This window comes from Ischnura elegans, chromosome 8, assembly GCF_921293095.1.
Source record: "Ischnura elegans chromosome 8, ioIscEleg1.1, whole genome shotgun sequence".
Taxonomy (NCBI): domain Eukaryota; kingdom Metazoa; phylum Arthropoda; class Insecta; order Odonata; family Coenagrionidae; genus Ischnura; species Ischnura elegans.
The window spans coordinates 105068710-105087780 of NC_060253.1; the positions used below are offsets into that span (position 1 = coordinate 105068710).

Genomic DNA, 19071 nt, shown 5'->3' on the forward strand with positions numbered 1-19071 from the left:
ATATCGTCATTAAAATATCTAAAAGCGATAAATACGTATTCCAGGAGTAATAATATTTCGATTTAGGCAATAAAAAAATAATAGGAAACCACCCTATTTTCTTTTCATCAGTTGTCTTTAACAACCCCCGCCACACTGCTACTGAGGCGTCATGCGGGGTTGTATTTAGATGCAGAGGCAAAATGTTTTTGTCTCCTGGTATTAAAAACAAATCGCGGAGGACAGATGAGAGCGTGGTAACTTCAATTCAACAATCCCTCAACCAAAGAGGCACTCAGTGGAGGCATCATCCATCCCATGGGATATTGACTTTCGTTGCCACTTTCGTGGTCGCTTTTTGAAAAGTATTCAAAAATTTCTGCAGCGCGGTGATGAGTTTAGAGCTTTATCCATTTATGCTCAATATTACCTAGATATAATATTAACAATCGCATTGAATTGCATTGAACAGTTATGAATCTCATGGATCACATCGAAAATAAATTCTGATTAACTTGTGGCCCTACTTCTTACTTATTTCTCCGTGAAATTGGGTTCGCTTTGTCCGTCACCGACGCGAGTGGCGACTTTCGCAAACCCATTTGAATACGCGGTGGGTAATAACCCATGTAGAGGCTACTCGAGAATACTCTTTTGTTAAAATAGTGCCCAAGGCATTCGTAAATTGCATGCGCAGGTATATTTATGCAAAATTAAATTTGATTGAAATCAAGTTGTTGGATTTTTTTTCACTAATTCATTTCTCATTAATTTAAATAAAAAAATACGAAAGGCCAAAGTTTTGAAAACAATTTTTTTCCCATTTTATTGCAGTTGTAAATGGTTGATAAATCATAAACATACGTTTCGAAACAATAAACAACTCTATGCATGAAAGTGTTTCAGTTGGAGGAATTTAGTTCCTTAACGTTGGCCTTGCATTTCTTACGTACATGCCTTTTTTTACTTAGAAAAATAATCCAAGTCCATAACTCCAAGAAAGTTTCTAGAAATAAAAGGCGAAGAAGACAACTTATTCAACTCAAGTTATCACATTTGAAACGATTCAGGTTCGACGATCCGAATTTCCTCAGAAGACGCAACTGCCTATTTAGAATTCACTGGGTAACTATAGCGATACGCGAGTAATGAGTTATAGATCAGCAAAGCCATTCTTTCAAATGATTCGATCTTTATGATTCCAGTTACTATGGTGATTCGACCAACTGATTCAATTATTGAGATTGGCTTAGGAATTTTCCATCTGTGATGGAATCAGACGAATCAGGAAATGCCAACCGCAGAATTCAATCAAATCAGTGCAGAAGCATCTCTTTCATGGCGACACGACGATTCGAAAATGCAAGCAATAAATATTACAAAATTAATTTATCCTCTTTGGATGTGTGGTGCACGACCATCGCTTTTTCATTAATCCTACTCAAATGCAATAACCCCTGTGAAAGTAATTAAACATCGAATATCTCGTTCGATTATGATGACAATATTTCCGTTGAGTACAAATCACATTGACCCGAAGGAAGGCTATTACTTGATAAAAATAAACAGCCATATTGACGTAGATTTCTCCGGAAATATAAGAGATTAATGTATGCGTAAGCTAAGAGTGCCTCTATCACCTTTTTCTCGTCGAATAGAATAATTTAGATTAGGCACTCTATGATGTTGTCATTTTATTACTACCCTCACATAAACAATAACCATTTCAGGAAACTCGGGATACCAATAGGGTGGTTTCCTATTATTTTTTATTGCCTAAATCGAAAGATTGTCATTCCTGGAGTATGTATTTCACACTTTCAGATTTTTTAATGACGATATCTATTTTTCGCGATTAAATGAAAAGTGAAAATTTTCAAGCGCGCGAAAACGCGACGGCTAAGTATGAATGCTGAGAAAAACCCGTGTGACGTCGTTCTGGTTCCCGCTGCCGGAAGTGAGGTGGCCTTGGGGCGAGGCTTGGAGCGCTGATACGATGCAGGATGCTTGCAGGTAGCAGAGTACCCTGCAAGCTGGTAGCGCTTAGCTTAAATGAGGATTATTAACACCTTATCAGACGAAGAAAACTTTCCGACCATAGGCAGTTTTAATAGGTGATTATTAACACATGTCTCCCTGAGCTCTGTGCCTCATGCATGCATTGGTAATCTCAAACGATATAAAACTCCTATCTACTCGCATAGAAATTAAGTTCCGGTGATGTCATGTGGAGTGGCATCGCATGGGCGCCAATCTGGCCTTTTTCAAATGAAGATAAAATTGGCCATTGCCATTCGTCTAAACTGGGATTTCTAAAACCAAATAATTTGTATATAATGAGTACACTATTGGTGGGTAACGAATCGCAATCAATGCCTTTCGTTTTCTTTGATGAAGGAAACTAACCTATTAGTATTATGGTTAAGCACAGACACAATCTCAGAGAGGCTTCATTAAGAACTTCTCACTGAACGTTAATGCGGTTCCAACGATCAATGCGTGATTGACATGTGAGAAAAACAGAAGTAGATCATTTTGATGATTGAAATGGATAAAACTACAGCATGACGTAACGTAATGCTAAATAAACCGGAATTTGGAATGATTGATGACGCTAGGAGGCCAAAGTAGATATACCGTATTTTCCCACAGTTGGCCATTTTCAATGGCGATTAAAGGGGAAGGGCCCCTCTGTAATTTCTGAAAAAATGGAAGAGATAGAACTATTCAGGGTGACTTTTCTACTTTTTAATCTGCCTATATTCCATATTCGTCTTGACCGGGTTGCGATTCTGGATCCCTCGAATCCCGGTTGACCGCCAGTCAAGCTACCGAAGCGTCGTTCACCTCTGGCTACATACATTTCATCTACATATACACCTACATAATACCCCGCAAGCCGCCTAAAAGGCGTGTGGCAGGGGGTGTTAGGACACCAGCCGTTTACAGCTAAAAAAATGAAGTGCTCTAACGAAGTTGGGTCTAGCGTTTATTAAAGTCTTTTATGGTTCGGGGGAAAAACGAATTCCCATATCTATCCGTTCGGCAAAACATCTCTCTTAATTTATCGCTTCTATAGGACCTGGAAAAATAGTGTGGCTCCAATATTATGTTCTCTGTGTCGCTCTTAAAGATATCTATTCTCAAATGCTCAAGCAATCTAAGCCTAGCGCGCAGCCTCCGAATCTCCAGCGGTTCCCAGCCTAATTCACTTAACATCTGGGTAACGCTGTCTGTACGCCCGTGGCGGTTTTTGACGAAACGCGCAGCCGTCCTTTGTATTTTATTCAGTACGCGGATTAAGCCTTTCTGTACCGGGTCCCATACGCTCGCTTCTCAAGGTGCGGCCGGACGAGTGCGAAATAGCACCTTTCTTTTACTTTCTCATCCATTTTTGTAACATACAAATATTTCCGTGCATAGCTTAACGGATCCCCGTCAAGGTGAACGAGTTTTTATCTGAGGAATTTTCGTATAATTTGTGCAATACGGCTGATTGCATGCCCGCACTAAATATTCCTTCCTCATCCCCTTGTATCCTGACATTTTGGTTCATCTCCACTACCGACAAATGACCACTCTCCTCTCATTAACCTCATAAACTCCCATCATATTTCTAATTTTTCATCCACATAAATCACTGTTGTAAATCAGTGTTATATGCTATTGAGTTAATTCTATATCTAAAAAATGTTACAATGAGATTGGAAATCGAGTCGGAACATAGCCGTTTCTCAATTGCTATGATCCGTGGTTTTCATTACGTGACAAAAGCATTGATTTTCAGCTTTGATTTTTCTAATTTCTTTAAATATCAATTTTTGCCAGCCTTGGAGGTGGCCTCCTCGCCTGCTAAAGAAGAGGTCGCGGGTTCGAGTTCCACCTGGGCAGGTTGTCCCAGGGCGTGGTAGTTCGTGCTCGTATTGTTGTTAAACTGTTGAAAAACCACGAATTGAATGCCAATATGAGATGCTTTCTATGACATGGGAATAAATAAATAAAAATATATAATATCTTCCATAAAATAGGAATATCCAATGGAGTTTCGCGCAATTTACCACAATCTTATTCTTTTCACCCTTTCAAACCAAGAGAAGGGAGAGATCAGATTTCAAGAGTTTTTACTTTGAAAACTTGACAATTTTTCACGCAATCATAATTATCGTGGCAGCTAAATGTATCGTCATTACAACTCACAGAACAAATAACGCGTAGTTTAGATATTTCCCAAATAGAGCAGAACATTTATTCATTTTTGATGTTGATTAGAATCAATGTTGGGTTATAATGGGTAAAGAATCCTTAGAGTCAATACGGAGAAAGACTTCCGTGTACTAATTGTCAATGAAATTATCCATGGTGGTGTAGGCTGTTGATAACTGTGTAATAAAAGTGACAGGAAAGTGTGACTGCGTGAATTTTTAAAATTCTATCTCACTATTGTTTACTCAAATTTACCTCACGCATACATTTTATATCAGTTCAAATCATGTTGCGCATATGGACTATCCTCTATTATAACATTGATTTATTGTGAATGGTAATGCGGTGCTTTTAGGAAACAAACATCTACTTCTATCTTTATACATTTCAAATAAAAAATAACGAGAAATCTCTTCGATAAGACGGCTAAAAATGTCTTTACCCCTGAGTGCAGAAATCCCAATAACTCAAATGAAAAATTTGGAAAGCACTGTGCAATAATAGTAGAAGCCGTCTGATAAAAATTTTAATAGGTTATGTAATAGTATTACATGTTCTCAATCCAAGATTTTAATCGCAATGACGTCGCGAGCCAATAATTATAAGATAAGATGCGATCACAAATAATAGCTTCAGAGGTACGAGTATTGAGCACGCGTGAATTATTTATAAGTAGGTCGCAAATAGAGATTTCCATGTTGCAATTGAGCTAGCTGCATGTGATTCATTGTCATGGCTGCGAATAATTAATGGAGGGAACGTAAATGTAGCTATGGTCGCCTACTTATAAAATCTCGATCATTGAGATTCATGGTCCGTCAGAAGCGCCCCAATGTTTTTTTTACACGCGATGCAATTATTAGCTGGAATGTAGTTTACACGCTATATGTAAATAGTCTATTCTAATTACATCACGAGGTAGAAGGAAGAAATAAATATAGAGAGACTGAAATTGAGTACAACTCTGAAGTTCTTTCATTGCGACAAGAATTTTACAGTGGGATAAATCATCAAATCAGTAGTCCAGAAAGCAGTTGCAAAAATTCCTGCAGTAATTTTTTTAAGAGTAAAAATTGGCATGAAACTTTTCATGTACATGTTTTATGGTGAGACATAAGGATTGAAGATAGTGGGTGAAAAATGGTATTTGATCGACCAATTTCTCAAAAAATTATTTCACTACTAATCCGTAATTTCAGGTAATAATAAATCTTAAAGGTAGGATACAGAGTGTTTCAAGAAAAATCTGTAATTCTTCAAGAGGTGATAGAGGAGGCAATTTTGAGCATTTTTTGGTCCATAAACATGGGGTTGCAACTCCGTGGTTTCTGAACTTTGGAAATGCAAGCATTTTATTTTATGTACTTTACATTTGCTATGAAAACGGTTTTTCTTGATTATCCAGCCTTTTTGATATTTTATTTAATACTATGGCTTAAAAATCCAGAGTAGGTATTAAATGGAATCGAAATCGCAAAGACTGAGTACCCATGAAAAACCGTTTTCATTTTAACTGCAAGGCGCAGCGAGGAAGGGTTTTAGGGGCCTCCCCTAGAGCTCAGGGAATTTTTTTATGAAAATATTTAGGTGAGGCAAATTTTTTAGCTTATATTAGGAGGAAGGATGATTCACAAACAAAGGAGCAAACTATTCACATAATTAAAGCTCTTTAAACTTTCTATCCATCCATCATTATTATTAAATACTTTACGGTTAATCCATTTCACTTATTTCACTTCATATTACTCATAGACTAGAGTAAGGATCAATTAAATTTCCCTCAGAAAGCCGTGAAACTTACCATCTTAAACTTTTTCTGGGGAAGGGCCCCCGCGCCTCCCGCTTTCCCTGGCGGGTATTCCAAACCCCCCCCCCCCCCGAGCGTTAGTTGCACCTAAAAACCCCCAGTAGCCTTAATTCCTAGCTGTGCTCCTGGCAAGGTGCATCCACAAAAATGTTTGTGTTGCCATGGCTCAGTAACTAAGGAGTTGCGACCCCATGTTTATCAGACAAAGAAAATGCTTCAAATTGTCTCCCTTTCCACCTCCTGAGGTATTTCAAATTCCTTGCATAATAATCAGTGTAAATATTCCCTTGCGAAACCGTAAAATTCCATGTAAATTATTTTGATGAATATTGATAAATATCATGGTACAAACATATTTAGTAAAATTAAACAATTTTTATCATATCATCCAATAAAACATGGTGTTCATAGAAAAGTTATGAAGTTTAATTAAATTAATTGATAATTTTCCATTGCATCAGCAAATAATTTGCGGTTTATAACCATGTGTCAAGTGATAGAATATTCCACAGTAATATTCCACGGTAAAGTAATAGTGATTCTACAGTACTATTCGATACTTCATGAATGACCACTTGCATAAATATTTTCTAGTATATATTGCCGTCGCAACTAGTTTTATTTTGGTAATTCACCTCATGTATTAAATCAGACTGACTGATTTATAAATAAACCGATTTTAATTTTACAGGCATTACTAAGAAATTATCCATAATTCCATATGAATGAAGACTTTGCTTAAAGAAAATTTATAAAATTATTTCTCCAATGAGATGGAAAAGTATAAAATTACAATTTGCGCCCAAAGATCCCAAACTACCGTCACAGCATTCTTACAGAAATAAGTTTCAAACTGGATAACAGAGGCAAACAAGAATGTTTCCAGAATGTCGATAGTCTGCGTTTTTTTAAGGCTGAAGTCAGTAACTTCATTCGCCTTATTTAAATTCAGTGCACATAAAATAAATGGATTATTCCGGTCGGTAGAACATTATGGAAATCGTGGCGTGATTCCTAAGCTATCGAACGCGTGAGCTCAATCCAGGTGGAGGGGGAGGCGTTGGAAATGACGGGCTGCTAAGTAGACTCAGCGATGAAATCTCCTGCTCGTCGTAAAATGCCATCCGCAATCGCCACAGACACTCGATCTACTTGCAAGCACGCACGCGATGTACGGCATATCTTGGAACGTGGTTGGCGTAGGCTTCAGTTTCAGACCCCCACCTTCTCTGCTTACAGACTAAAACCTCATTACCTACATGCTAGAACATCGACATGCTTGTTACTACATTAATGCGCGACAAAAATTTTGATTTTAGTTTTATATCGGTCAAAAATGTAAATGAATTTTAGACGAAATTCCTCGCATATGCATTAGCATTCGTCCATCATGTCTCGGTAAGTGTTTTTAACGAATAATAAAGATTAGGATTAAAATTTCTTTGGTAAAAATGTTCTTCTCATTAAGCACCGAGTGTTAGTAACATAATACTATGCATTGAGTGACACCTTCAGTCATACAATATACATTTTTCTATTTTGCTTGACCAGTCTACCAGCAATGTCCGGAAAACCGAACCGTAAATGATAAGCTCAAAGCATGCAAAGCACTAAAAATGGAAATCAAATCTATACGAAGAGCGTTTGGCCCAATCCTTTTGCCTGAAATCCTTATAGTCTGAGAGTAAATAAATTTGATTTTATATTTTTAGAGAGTATGTTACTATTTTATTAATCCCCACTACAGGACTTCCTTGGCCTCTAGCCGACGTGGATTGTGTTGGACTATGGACGTCTTCCAAAGCATTTACCCCGAGGCTTTGTACGCAGTCTAGTGTGTACGTGAAAATTTATATCAAGGGTGAAATTCACCACGGAAAAAATCATTTGCCTTAGCCGGGATTCGAACCCGGATTTGTCGATTGAAGGTCAGGTGCGCAATTATTATCATACCAAGGCATATTCTTCCGAAGCGAATATTAGACTGAGCTTACCGAACAAGTCTTTCAAGTCCTCATTATGGCATAGGATACGGAATTCGAACTAACTAAAACATTGGTTCGTGCAATGTTTATTCCAGATTCGATAAATCACTGTACTACTCCTCGAATCCGATGATTTTCCCAGAGGCTGAAAGATATTTTATAATTCAGTTTCGTTACCCGTGCATTACTCTCTCAATATCAATGGCCCAGTAAATATCACCGTATCTTCCTCTTACACCACCATAAGCTATGATGATCTAAAATGATGCTTTGAGCTTACATACACATTGGACAATCCCTCGGATTTATTGCCCCTCTCCCGATCCTGCCTAAGTATTTCATTTTCTATTTGTAATGTCCGGGAGTTTATAAAAATCAGGACGCGGCAGTGGCACATCAGAATTTCTTGGTCAAATGTTAATCACATCAATAAATCTAAATAGTTTTTACTTGAAGGAGAACATGAATTTCAGTATTTAAGGATCGGCGGGTGTCCTGCGCATAATATATGACTGCGCGTATACTTGAAATTTTGGAAGAAAGCGAATGAAAGCCAAAAGTGTCTAACGCATTCTGCTCAAGTGAACTTTAAACATGGGGATTTAAGGAACAAGAGGGGTATTTCGCAATCGAAAGTTTAATTTAAAGCTCGTTTTCATGAGGCAACTTACGTAATAAAACAGCTAATATTTTTATTACTCGCAAAACAAACGTATGAAACCAACTCCGCACCGTCGACTTAATTATACGTCAACAGTTTATTTTATTTCACATTTAAGACTGCTCTCACTTCTTCGCCTACTTTTCATTAGATCGCTTTCAAAATCCTCCGCAGCAGTTGTACACAACCTTTTGAAAACCAAGGACTCTCACAATTGCAACGTTAAAATTTTCCAAATTTAAGTATAATAGATAATTATATTTAAAATAAAAATGACAAATTTACATGAAATAGAGAATTATACGATGATTTCATTAGAAGCAGGAAATTCTCTTCCTTCAGAGGCGTGAAGTTACAACTATTGAGTCATGGATCCGTAAATATTAATGAAATCAATAATGAATTATGCATGGCTCAACTAAATGCAGATCATAATCAAACTTACTCTGCTAAATAAATCTGAGCCTACGTATTAAGAATGTTGCAGAAATTTACAAATTTGTTTTTTGTTATACTGTTATTATTTTAGTATCATACTGCTGTATATCTATGCTGCAACTATACGTATTTTTGTGTCAAGAGCTATCTCTGTTTTATTTTTCACGAGCTGCTTGATGAGAAAATTATTGTAAAATCTTTTTTGCTCCAATAGGGTGGTTTCTTATTATTTTTTTATTGCCTAAATAGAAATTTTATTACTCCTGGAGTACATATTTCACGCTTTTAGATATTTAAATGACGATATCTATTTTTCGCGATAAAATGAAAAGTGAAAATTTTCGACGGCTAAGTATGAATGCTGGGAAAAGCCCCAGTGACGTCTGGCTGCTGCTGTGTGAGGCCACTTGGGTCCGAGGCTATGAACGCCGCTACGATGCAGGCTGCTTGCTGCCGAGCTTGGCGGTAGCGTAGAGTACCCTGCTAGCAGATAGCGCTTGGCTCAAATAAGGATTATTAATACCCTATCAAACGAAGGACACTTTCCGACCATAGGCAATTTTAATAAGTGAATAAGTGATGATTAAGCGATGTTTCCCTGAGCTCTGTGCCTCATGCATACATTGGTAATATCAGACGATGTAAAACTCCAATCTACTCGTTTAGCATCTTGGTCCTTGTGACGTCACGTGGAGTGGAATCGCATGGGCGCCAATTTGGCCTTTTTCAAATGAGGTTAAAATTGACCATTAACATTCGTCTAAACTGGGATATCAAAAACCAAATATTTTGTACATTATGAATACACTAATGGTTGGTAACGAATCACATTCAATGCCTTTCGTTGTCTTTGATGAAGGAAACTACCCCATTGTGATGTCCAGAGCATAAATAATTCTATTCTGCTCCACATAAGCGGCACTCAGGGTGTTGATCTTATGAATAAGGTTTCTTGGTTGGATAACTATTATCTATACCTTTTTTTCTTTTTTTCATCATCATCTGACGTAAAATCATATTTTCTTGAATTGCGTTAGCAAGGTTACAACAATAAGATAAATAGGTAATCATTTAAGTCAGATGATGATGATTTTCCATCAAAATCCGGGTCGCTTTATTTTATAAAAAAAGGAAGGGCTATAGATAATAGTTATCCAACCAAGAAACCGCTCTCTGTACCGCTTTTGTGAAATAGGATAGAATTAATTATGCTCTGGGCATAACAATTGGATGAAAAACAAGTTCAGGATAATTGACTCACCAAAAAGCTCATCAGGTACATGAAAAATAAAGCAGAAAAGTTGTTTATACAAAACAACGATGTATGTATTAATGTGATGCGAAAATATTAACAGGATGATAAAGGAATGAGGGTAAACATTTTAAAACAATCGTAATACATATGCTGAGAATTGTAGTTTCTATCTATATATAGGACAGCAAGCTTAATATTACTCTGCATTGGAGTACTATAATGTTTGATTCATTTTTGAATGCATAGCGGAATAGATAAGAAATAGTTATCCAACCAAGAAACCTTAAAATGGAATACCACACATGATTGATTAAAAATGAGCAGGTGAATGTTGACCCCGCATGCCATGCAATCACTCACCTTAGGCAGGAGTACATGCTGGAGGGGACAGGGGTGCCGTCGCTCTCTTCCGTCTCCTCGCGATAGAACCAAGTGCCTCCCAGGGCCCCTGACTGCTCGAAGGCCACGCACCGGAAGTGGGCCGCCGAGGGGCCCGCCGTAGCGTGGCGCAATGTGCAGAGGCCCGCGGGCCCAGCGCCGATGACGCACACGTCCAGGGGTCTTCTCCCCTCTTCCATCCTGGCTAAAAAAACTGCGGAATCGGAAAACAAAAAGAAATTGGAACCTTTAACATATTATAGTCTGTATGCCGTAGGGAGGTGCACGGGCCTGCCGGCTACCTGAGTCGGTCCCATAGAGTTTTAATGGCCGGTCCTTCCCTCCCCCCGGCGCTAGCAGCTCGCGGACCAGCTCAGGTAGCTGGCGGGCCCGTGCACCACCCTACGGCATACAGACTATAAGCGACTTCTGGAAAAACACCTTACGGCGCACCGTGGTCACTAATCGAAAATAGCTGGCCATAAGTCTTTATTCAAAGGCAGGGATGCCGACTTACGAAACTAACACGAGTATTAAGTTATTGGAAGCTCCAACAACATGTTTGCCACAATTCGATAGGAAAAATGAGTGTGGGATTTCTTCGAAAGCCTTATATATTCAGAATGGTAGAATGTAGCCAAATGGCTACGGTGGAAGGAAATGGGTCAAAGGCGAACAGATACTATTCCGCTGTTATCGGCTGCCATAGGGTTATAACTAAAATAAAATTCTTCTGCGCTACATTTTCCAGCAAATCCTTACAATTAATTTTTTGTTCCAATACTTTCTTGTTTCATCAAAAAAGCTATGGAAATAATTGTCAGTCCGTTAAAATGGCGTAAAATATAATGATTGCTGTAGAATAGAATACATGATATTTTCATATAATCTTACTTGCTTTTCTGCTGTTATTAATTTACAGGGATGCCGACTTGCAAAAATATTGGGGGGGCCCAAACCGGGGATCTTGCCCGGGAAATTTTATAAGTAGTGAGTTTTAAGTTTTTTAAGCATTTTAGAATAGTCATATGATCAACATTAGAATCCTGATAACTTAAATCTCGATACCTGGACACTCCGGGGAAAATTACAAGCCTGACACAATTTTTCTTTATACCCATAACAAACTTTTGAGGGGGCTCGGGCCCCCTCAGGCCCCATGGAGTCGGCGCCATTGTTCAAAGGTAAGAAATGTTCTCTAGGATCATTAACAATTAACTGCTCAAATATTGTCCAAAAATAAACAACAGTTTTCGGCTTGATTTATGCTTGAAAATGTCACATTTACAAGGGGAGACCACGTACCTTGCTCCGCCTTTTTCAATGCGGTATTTTTTATGGCTTTCGGAATGTTAAACACATCCCTAAACTAGTAGTGGTTCCGTGGAATGGGCCTTAGTTTGGCTGTAATTAATTAATTTTCATGCGGTACTTTTTGCAAGCCGCGTATAATTCTATAATATCGCACCACTCAACAGACGGGTCAGGTGGGTTAGTGGTAGCGTTCAAGTCTACCACCCGAGGGTCCAGGGTCCGGGCTACGTCCAATCAATATATATTGTTGTCTTCATTGTGATCATATTGCGTCAACTTTTTCATTAATTTTAATTGCAACAAGCATAGATATGAGACTATTTTTTATCATCATAATGGCGTTTAGGTATTTAAGCAGTGCTAGTGAAATCGAATATTGGGTAGAGAAAAATTGTGTCATGAAATTTTAGCCCTGGATAGATTATTCCAGTAGAAACCAAAATTACCTACTAATGGTGTTTAGGTCGAAAATACACAATTTTTAAACTGCAGAAACTTTGAGCCAAGCGCTCCGATTGGCCACGAGTTTGCCCTGTGGCAGGATGCTCTTGGCAAAGGCAAATTCAGGCAAAGCATTCGAAGGATTTGCCTTTGCCAAGAGCATCCTGCGAAAAGGCAAACTCGTGGCCAATCGGGGCGCTTGGCTAAAATTTTTCTGCAGTTTAAAAATTGTGCATTTTCGACCTCAACACCATTAGTAGTGTGCGTTTTCGACCTAAGCATTCATCAGTAATTTTGGTTTCTACTAACATCAGCTCTCCTGGGTTAAAATTTCGAGACATAGTTTTCTCCTCACTATGCTATAAATCGTATTATCAACTGCGTAAGTCTCCTAAACTCCCATTTGAATTTCCCAAAAACCTGTTTACACAAAAGCTAAAACAACAACTTAAACATTCGGACTCAGCAGATCTAAAACTATGGAAATCCATCTTTACATAATATTTTTTCGTATTAATAACTGTGATATTAATGATAGCAAGCTTTTTTCGAGCTGGAATCATTTGGCGACGTTGATGAAAAAAGCAGTCCTGTACTAAATATACTCGATGAAATGTACCGAGTTTAGGGGATCGGTGATCACACAATTACCAAGTCACCACCAAAGTCTCGATAGTTCAAATGGTCAAGAACATGCTCGTCGGAAATGTAGGGGATACTGCTCGACCTTTGATACTGTGGCATTCATTATAAAAAAAGGTTTTCCCCTTGCCCATCATTCTTTTATTTCACTTTTAAGACTACTCTTGCTTCTTTGTTTGACTGCCAGTTGAAATTAATCACACTCTTCCCTACCGTTCACACGCAACCGCCAGAAAATCGTACACAATTTTAACTAAAATATAAATATCTCTATATCTTAAGGCAATAAATAATTATTTTTTCAATACTTATGCCTAATTATTATAAAGTAAGCACCGCACACTAATCTTGTTCGAGACGCTTAATTCCCTCTCTACAAAGGCACGAAGTTACACTTTTTGAGTCAAGGCAAAGGCGAAAATAATTTTTCTTCGGAACAGGTCTTCCCATATCGACGTATCTTTGAGGACATTCTGAACTTTTATGGTGAGCTTCTACCTCCAAATTCATTCCTAAATTTTAAATTATTTCCTCGGCTATGGAACAACAGAGTAACTGGAGTAGCGAGCATGCAGGAGTAACGAAGTAAGCATTTTAACACAAGTATTGTGCCTACCTTTTGACTTGAAGAGATGGTGTTCAGTAGCACACGTCTCCTCTTCTTCCTCAGTGATCGTACAACTGGTCCACACTATCCTCTGTCACGCAATCACGACTGATGTAAGACGAACTCTCCGATCGCGCTTATTATATAGGTTCCCTTTCCTCCAAAGCAGTCGTTCATTATGACGTACCTATCGTGATAAGGGGGGAATCCACCCACAAGACGTGAACCCTTTCCCCCCCGCGAAATCATAATCGGAGCGGATCCTCTGCAAACAGTGGAGTGGGGGTTAGGGGTTGGCTTCCGGGGCTGTGATTGGACGGGGAGCCTAAACCCACGGAAGTTGGCCGAGACGCCGTTCTCTCTCTCCTTGCTCTTTGCTTATGTAAAGGAGTCAAGACGCCGCTGAGGAAATCGCGATGCACACTTTCCTTATTTCCCCGGCATTAGTGGCTGTGATCTCTTTAAAACGTTGCGCCACTGTTTTCCCCCGATAGGTGACGCGCAACCCCGACAGCGGCCCACGCCGACGTAGATTGGCCTTGGGAGTGACGGTCGAATGGGGCGTCTCGACCGAGTGACGCATTCGACATGTCAGGTACGTGCTTCGTGCCGCGTAACCAAAACAAGCGAGGTACACCAGGCTAAAGAAGGGAAAAATTTTCAAAAATCATAGTCCGCAGTTATTTTTCATGCATAGATGTGAAATATTACAATATTGTATGGAGAGAGGTACAAAAACAAAAGATAAATAACAATTACGCAATTACGTTATGGCAAATGCATTGAAATAACTTTAAATTGGGACTCAGAGCAGGGGCGCAACTAGGAATTAAGGCAAGGGGGGGGGGGGTTACAGGCGCAACTAATAATGGGGTGTTTGGGGTATTGCATACCCGCCAGGGTTAGCGGGAGGTGCGGAGGCCTTCCGCCGGAAAAAAAAGATAAATGGTTCAAAATAGAGATTTTTACGGTATTCTGAGGGATATTTCATTAATCCTCACACTATACTATAAGCAATATTAATCCACTTAAGTAAAATAGATTTAACTTAAAAATTTCTGTGAGCTCTGGGGGGGGGGGGGTTTATCGCCCACACCTCCCCCCCTCGCTGCGCCACTGGCTCAGAGAACCTAAAGCTATGGAAATCAATCTTTGCATCAAATGAAATGTGCCAAGTAAAGGAATGGAGATCGCAGTGGTTACCAATACACTGCCTAAATATTGATGGTTCTAGCGGTCAAGTACATGCTTGTCGCAAATTTAGGAGTTATTGCAAAACAAAGGGAGCTTTCGGGTATTAAATTAGAATTTTTCGCATTGATGCCAATTAAAATGGTCAGCATTAGACAGAAATTCGTCAAGTGTGGATAATTTTATCACGGACAGTCTCTTTCTTGCAACCTTCGTTGACTATAATTCTAAAGATGACGAAAAAACCATAAATTATTAGGTAGAACAATTTATTCACTATAATTAAGCAAATTTGCGGTATCCAGGTTAAATATAAGTATGCACTCCGTAAACGCGGACCATCCTTGTTGATTGATAATGTCCCATCAAGATGTACTTAACTCAAAAACAACCTGAAAGAAAATAAAATTTTTGATGAGTAAGAAATAAATGCAGGAGGTAACCCAGAAATCGGCGGGGAAGAGGACCACAAGGAAGAAAAACAAATGCCATAGGAACAGGCACCTATCCAGGATATTCGGGACCCCCTCCCCAAATAATTTCTTCCCTTATAATGAAATTATCCGTCTATCAGCCCTTAGGAGACACCTCAGCCCAGCGGGGATTATTCTCCGACTTTTCTAAACTATTAAAAGCTTTAGGCTGAGATCAGAGTCTCAGATCCGAAAGTTTGTCCAAATGAAATAATACTAAGTTTTACCGCCAGAGGCCTTAAGTGTATGTTTTTAAATTTTTTAAAGTTGTAATTGTTTTAGGTTTGCATTATTTAACCCCTAAAAATATAAAAAGTATTGCAATATGATAATAAAAAATACCATGCCTCGACTGTAGCGATTGTTACATAGGACAGATATCGCAGTACTTATTTAAATAACAGTATTTCCCAACTCAAGTCATCCGCAAACAATAGAATAATACTGTGTGACCTTGCAAACGACAGTAAAAACAATAGCCATACGTTTGACTTTGAAAATACCAAAATTGAAGATTCTGGAAGTAGTTTTTAAAAATATTATTTAAAGAAATGATACGCATTTCAAAAAAAAAAAACAGTCGTAATAAGAGATCAGACATCGACAATTTAATCAAATTTATTTTTATTTAATAAAAAAACTTAAGTTAACTATGAACTGTATAAGCTTAGTTACCATCAATAAACAAAACCAATTCATTGCAAGCACGTAAAGATATAAGGAACTTATTTTTTAATTCACTGGATTCTTTCTCTTTCTTAATATTGTTATTAATATTTTAAAATATATTTCAATATCATTTTGTACATTCATGTATCAAATTTATGTACTTTAATTCATTCATATCCCGGATGACGGGATACAAATGTACCAAAACAGTGGTAAATATTTGCATTTTAATTCTTCAAGACCTTTACACCAAGGCACTAGTCGTCGTTAAATATAGAGGTCGAGAGAAAGAAAAAAAAACTCAATTGAGAGGGAGAAAAGACAAGGGGTTCAGGTGATAGCATTTGATTACATCCGCTCGATGTCAGCGCAGAACAGAGATCCAATCGCATCCCTTGGCCACCAAGTTTATGTATATTTCTTCAATCAATTTATTTATTTAACTCTGTTTACAAAGAAAATCTCTTGTACCCCTTGGCTTCTCACCCCTTCAATTGATTAATTTTTTTTCGCAAAATCAAGCGTATTACCGAAACAAACGATTACGAGGACAAAACTAAAAATACTATGGTCGTTAAGGTTAGCACTCACGATAAGTCTAAATTTCAGCAGTAATAAAACGAAACATAGAGCTTGTTCAATGAAATTCATAGTTTTCTCTTGCGTAGGAATTGATGACAAGTTTCGAGGGTCAGGAACCCGCATACCACTCTCCCCCGAAATCCTTTATTTCGAACTCGTGTCTGCATCGAATAGAAAGTTATGACGGATTACAGTAATCCGAGGATTGAACTTCTGTGCACAAATGATTGAATTGAATAGTGTATGCTCAGTGTGGGTTAACCAGTGCGACAAAATCCACGCCTTATTACGATAGTATCCAAAATAATTATTCAATTCGCGGAACAGTGCGCGTTGTGCAAAATAAACTCACGCCGGTCAATAGACCTCGAGGTTGCTTTAAAGGGTACCGTAGGCATGAAGATTTAGGTAGAAAGTCATCATTCTTACGCCGCAGTTTTCGTTTATAATCGCTTTATAATAATTTTTCGCATGGATTTTTGCTATGTCGAGCGTGTTTCCAACTATATTTTCCGACATTTTCTTCCCATCCTGCAAAATGTTTTATCCGGAATGATTCTGATAATCAGTTTTACATTCAAATATAAGCAGGGACTCTAAAAATTTACTCTGGCGTAAAATTAATCATATACGGCGTATTTTAATACAGTAAATTATTTTGATTGTTACGCTAAGGGCACCCTAATTCGTAACCAATTTAAAACAATATTTTCCATTTAGAAATTTGTTTACTTTGCTGTTGCCTTAGGTTTCTTTTAATTCAGCCGAGCTTCAGTCTATTTGTTTTATCAACAAAAAATTTTCACGTAGCATCACTTCATAATAGGGAAACATGTATGAGCATAGGAGCCTATTTTCAAATCTACGTAAATTGAGGAAGCCCTGACCTTTTGCCCATTTTCAACCGCTATGCAATCACTTAATTTCTCAGCCTGAAAAGGAAACGGCGGGTAATGTATAAAGATGATTTTCTGGGCAGCAGGAAAATGTATTTGTATAGAAAAATGTCTACCCGAGTAAACGGCGACATCATTTAGATAAGATCCCTTATCTTGGAAACTCCGTCAACTTGGATGCTAACGTCTGGGGTTTCACCCACAGCGACTAAAGAGAGCAAACTAGACATTCCTGTGATCATTCGAATCGTTCAATAAATATTTGAAATAGCGGGTATTAAGTAACTATTTATTCCATTCCATGATGCTCATCAGATTTGCGAGAGCCAATATTTACCAACTACAAATTATCGTTGTTGAAATTTAATGTTCAATCCCTTTTTTCAATGAATTGGACTATTTAAGAGCTAATGAATAGCATTGTATCGATAATTGTAAGCAAATTTGCTATGCTATGGAATGCTATGGATACCGATAACTACCGAAATCACCGCCCATACAGACGCTACAAATTGTACAATTTCCGTTGAAAGCCGATTGTGGGCCTCCAAGTGGTGAGTGAGTACAATAACATCAATGTGAACTTGAAATTATAAAAAACCATTGGCAATATGCTCTACTTTCTATGTTGCTTGAGCATGAAGCTGCTTCCTATACATTGTATGTTTTATGCCGTCTCAATTTCAAGGTATTAATGCATGGTAACAATGCGTCGGAATCAATCGGAGAGAATTAAAATTGGCTCCCGCACACGGGACGAAGATATTCGAATTGTCGAAGGTTACACGGGATTTCCACCGGGTAAGGTTCTCCAACTCAATCTCGGCCGACGTTTCGATGGGCGAATTGTCCATCGTCTTCATGCCCTGAAGACAATAGACAACTCGCCCATCGAAACGTCGGCCGAGATGGAGTTGGAGAACCTGACCCGGTGGAAATCCCGCGTAACCTTCCACAATTCTATACGCCGGGAAAGCCTACGATCAATATTTGAATTATTTGGGATTGAACATTTCTAGTTGTCGATGGCTATTGTGTTCACACAGTTTTTACGTAATGTGAACGCAAGATAGACTTAAACATGATAAAATAAACGGAATAAAATGAGTTTAGCTGCACAGGACGTAAGCATGACCACAAGGCCTATGAACTCCATCCAGATTGCGATATACTTAATGCACTATGCTCCTCTAAAGTTGATTGCCATAACTGTTGTGAGTATATTAAATTTTCTTAAACTCAGAAGCAGTTTTAAAAATTTGACATTTTGATTTGCACTTTGAGATTCGAATTAACGAATACAACAGATTCGTATAGTATACAGTCAGTGCTGAAATTTTATTTCTGTTCTTACCTTCTTCTTTACTTGAATTATTCAAGCAACGCCAGCGAAATAATTGTATATCACTTCCTGAGCTAATAATTTGGTATTTATTCATATTCATGCGGGAAGGTGAAGCCAGGAGAGGACCCAACGATGATTTTACATGTGAGGATCTATATTCAATCTTTTATCGTGCAATAACATATTACTTCATTCATTGAAATCG

General features: G+C 38.2%; 1 protein-coding gene across 1 annotated transcript in view; it reads right to left on the minus strand.

The window, feature by feature from the left end:
- The window catches only part of LOC124164166 (flavin-containing monooxygenase FMO GS-OX-like 3), a 32376-nt gene extending 18548 nt beyond the window's left edge, over window positions 1-13828 (minus strand). The window contains exons 1-2 of the mRNA XM_046541366.1: window positions 13720-13828; window positions 10689-10920 (exon numbers count right to left, since the gene is read on the minus strand). Of these exons, the coding sequence (XP_046397322.1) occupies window positions 10689-10906 (218 nt within the window). The 5' untranslated portion in view covers window positions 10907-10920; window positions 13720-13828. The remainder of the gene's footprint in view (window positions 1-10688; window positions 10921-13719) is intronic.
- Window positions 13829-19071: the final 5243 nt, after the last annotated feature.